Source organism: Antrostomus carolinensis, unplaced genomic scaffold (genome assembly GCF_000700745.2).
Source record: "Antrostomus carolinensis isolate BGI_N321 unplaced genomic scaffold, ASM70074v2 scaffold11073, whole genome shotgun sequence".
NCBI classification, from domain to species: domain Eukaryota; kingdom Metazoa; phylum Chordata; class Aves; order Caprimulgiformes; family Caprimulgidae; genus Antrostomus; species Antrostomus carolinensis.
The window spans coordinates 14,578-18,638 of NW_010304481.1; the positions used below are offsets into that span (position 1 = coordinate 14,578).

A 4,061-nucleotide genomic window follows, 5' to 3' on the forward strand; every position below is an offset into this window, starting at 1 on the left:
AAGCACCAAAGGCCACATGCCATTCTATGAAAACAGTCCTTAATGCCTACTGTTACAGAAAGGGAAAACCAGAAACTGAGTTGCAGCATGGGTTGTAAGAGTTGTCCTAGGTATATTGCAGGAAGCCTAACTCTGGTCGAAGTCACTATGTGCAATGTGACTGGTAGGTAAAAAGTGGCATGGATGTGCTAAAACATGCTACAGTTTTCCCTCTGGCTGAAATTCAGACATATTCTTAACAGCTGTGAATGCTGTCCTGAGGTTTGTGCTCACCCTTCCAGTGGAGCTGATGTGATATTCAGATATAGGTACTGTGCTGGCAACGTGGCTGGAGTAAATTTCACTCCTGGAGAGATAAACACATGCACAAAACCCGAAAGGGAAATTCTCGTGTTGCGAGTGATGTGCCGTGACAATTCTTTATCTGAAATCTTATCAATAGTAACAGCCCTCAGTGTCTCTGCCATTTTATAAAGATGTCTTTAAGGACTCAGCTAGCTAGCCAGCTGGCATCTGTCCTCCACTCAGGTAGATTGTTATTGCCAGTTTCTGCTGAAGTGAGGCACTATGACACTAATTTAATTCCTTTTACTTACTAGCAAATAAAAGTTTAGCATTTCTGCTGCTGTTGAAAGTTATATATGCTAGTTCCATGCTGTATGTACACATATTTTAATATTCAGTCACATGGATTTCTATATATTATAAAATTTCTAATGTTGACTCTACCCAGTGTCACTTATTCAAAGGGATCCTGAAGAACTGTAGACATGTTATTTTGTAGTCTAGAATCTCAAAAAGTGATTGACACTGTGTACTTTATCTAGTTCTATTTAAACACACAATAAGATCAGTAATTAACAAGAAACCAGGTAAATTCTGCAGGATCAAAGGATATGGCAGAGGCTGAAACGAGAAGTAGCATCCAATTATTGCAGCATTTAGAGAAATATTGCCTAAGTCCTACTTCTTCTCTGCTTGCAATGATCAAATCAACAACTTGAAAGTTCAACTTTTTCAAGCAGGTGGCAGGAGGTCTGAGGTACAGCTTGGAATTTCCCACTCCCAGGCGCCAGCGGCAGGAAAGGCCCACTGGTCGTGACCCCTGTGGCGTGGGCGATAGAGCTTATTGCAGCTCCATGGAAATCTAGCCAGCTTTCGACCTACAGGAGTCTGCCTTTTAAACCTGAGGCAAGAAAGAAAGTTGAGGATTCTTGTAGCAAAACACCTGCTCTGCCATCTGCGGCAATTTATGATGTGTGGAATTTAACTGTGTATCCCCTGCCTGCACTTGTATTATCTCATTCTTCTTCCCAGCATGTAACTATGTTGAAACTGTTCCTGCCTCAGTCTTTATGATCTAGGTTTCTGATTTCTGTGCTCTACTGTATTTTAGAACATTTCATCCAATGTGCTGGAGGAATCTGCTGTTTCAGATGATGTTTTGTCTCCAGATGAAGACGGTATATGTTCTGGGAGGTATTTCTCAGAAAGCGGCCTGGTAGGGCTGCTGGAACAAGCAGCAGAGCTCTTCAGCACGGTGAGTGAGAGACAAAGTCATCATGAGATGGAATGGGGCTACCTGGGCCAAATCCATTGCTTATTTTCCTGCACACGAGGAAATGAAGTCTTACTGCTAAACCAGGCTCCACAGATCTGCCCCACTGCAAACAAGAGGCGGAGACACACCTTATAGCTGACCCAGCCCTGCCTCAGCCAGGTCGGCTAAGCTAAGCTTTTCAGGTAGCCTAGCTCAGTCATGTACCCACCTCTACTGTGCAGACTGCAGGCAGCATTAGCAGAAAGTGACTGTCCCAGGCATGAACCAAGCCTTTTGTTTGGTATTTTCATGGGATAGTACATTTAAGAAAAATATCTTGCTTAAGCTATAGATTTTAGAAAGCATGTGAGAGTTATTCCTGTGCTTTTACACAGCATACCACCACCAGCCTCACAAGTCTCCACTTACAATGTAAAGAGTCACGTAGCTCATCATATCGCTGTAGTGCTAAAGAGGATATATGATTTAGCATCTCTGAAGGTTCAAATTTGGGTTCTCTTTGTCCAGATGCAGCTCTGGTTGCCCTGAACCACACAAGCTAAACAAATCAATTTCCTTCTGCTTAGTTGCATTTCTAACTCTTCTAGCCCCTGGGTAGAAACCATGTGCTTTACACAGGAATTTGGACTTGAGAGCCTAACAGATCAGAGATCCAAGCTGTTGTTCGCCATTTACTGTTACTAGTTTTTAGAAAGCTAAAACAAGCAACATAGCAGATTAAAATATAAGTCCCATAATCACCTTTTCAGCCAGGCCATTAACGAAGATCTAGTTTCTTTTTGGAGTGCACAAAGGTTCATTTAATTTCTTCTATTTTTACCTTTTTTTTTTTTTTCTTTCTCCAAAGGGAGGGTTGTATGAAACTGTGAATGAGGTGTACAAAATTGTCATCCCAATACTGGAAGCCCATCGGGACTTCAGGAAGCTTACCTTGACACACAGCAAACTACAGAAGGCCTTTGACAGCATTATTAATAAGGTACTCATGAGGCAAGGCACTGCTAACAAGACACATTGCTGGGTTGTACTGTCTGACACTGGTGATTATAAAACTGTTTGTGTTAAATTGATTCATTTCCTTTTTTTAACAAAAAATAGCAACTGCTTTGGCCTACCTACAAAGGGTAGTCTACAGTGAAAAGGGGCTCTATCCTCTGTATAGGAAAAAGCAGAGATGAATATAAAACTGGCTTAGAGTTACAGAAAAATAGCTGAACAGGTCAAACTTGGAACAGGAACGTGCATGATTCCACCTGGCCACATCTATATAAACAAAATAACTTTATTGTCAATTAACTAGTATTTTCAGTTATAAAACAGAAGAAATACAAAAGTCTGGTGAAATTCTCAGCAATCGTACTGCCCCTTTCCTTCTCTTTCTCCAGAAGAATCTTATTGCTGAGTCTAGTCAGTTTCAAATTCTTATCAATTTTAATTTTGTTAATGTATATCAAATGGAATAAAAAATAAAAAGTCATTTTGTTTTGCAAAAGTCACTTCATGATTAACCTAAACTTTACGTTATATTTCTGTCAAATGTCCCCTTAATTTGTATGCTTTCCTTCATGAATATGTGCTTCTAGTCCATCAACACTATGACGGTACATAGAACTGGCTCTGAAATAGGGAAAATGTAGGATTAGTGAGTTTTCTAATACATCATTTGGGAAAAAAGGGCATCCAAATACTACAGCATTGACATAAAAAATAAGTAATTGTAAATTTCCTCTTTCTTTTTATCAAATAGGGTCAAAAGCGAATGTTTGGAACTTACTTCCGTGTTGGTTTCTATGGATCCAGATTTGGGGACTTAGATGAACAGGAATTTGTTTATAAGGAACCTGCAATTACCAAACTTCCTGAGATTTCTCACAGATTAGAGGTAAAGGAAAAAATACTGTGTTAATATTATATACAAATTATACTTTCTAATGAACCCATACGGTTCTAATGGTATTACTGCTATAGGAAGATCAGTAACAAACTGATTTGCACCATAGATTATTTCCTTTGTGTATGTCCTTTCCATTTTAGCCCTTTTTACAGCATAATGATGAAAGTGATCCATTCTCTTGAGGCCATGTCTCTTTTGGGTAGGCCTGTAATATATTGAATGATTTGATATGAGCATGCCAGATTCTTGCTTTGGTAGCTTTTCAGCTTTTTCATGGAACTACAATGTTCCCTTCTGATTGCTTTACCCTGAGTTCTGCTTTTTTGTGAGCAGCTCACGCTGATCTTTGTCAGAAGATACCTTACCCTGGCCAGCAGTGGTTCATGAAGTGGCATACTGACTGTACAGAGCCCAGAAATTGTCATGGTTACTCCTTTCTCCTAGAGGCATACAGATCATTAGCATTGTATTAAGGACTAAAACCACTCTGGGATAATTCTGTTTCCTTTCCAGGGATTTTATGGCCAGTGTTTTGGAGAGGATGCTGTGGAAGTGATTAAGGACTCTGCTCCTGTAGACAAAAGAAAGCTGGATCCCAATAAGGTA

At 39.8% G+C, this 4,061-nt stretch overlaps 1 protein-coding gene across 1 annotated transcript in view; it reads left to right on the forward strand.

Moving 5' to 3' along the window:
• LOC104522235 (dedicator of cytokinesis protein 8-like) overlaps positions 1-4,061 on the forward strand; it is a 20,422-nt gene that overhangs the window by 11,932 nt on the left and 4,429 nt on the right. The window contains 4 exon segments of the mRNA XM_010164468.2: positions 1,397-1,540; positions 2,409-2,540; positions 3,309-3,443; positions 3,969-4,058. Of these exon segments, the coding sequence (XP_010162770.1) occupies positions 1,397-1,540; positions 2,409-2,540; positions 3,309-3,443; positions 3,969-4,058 (501 nt within the window).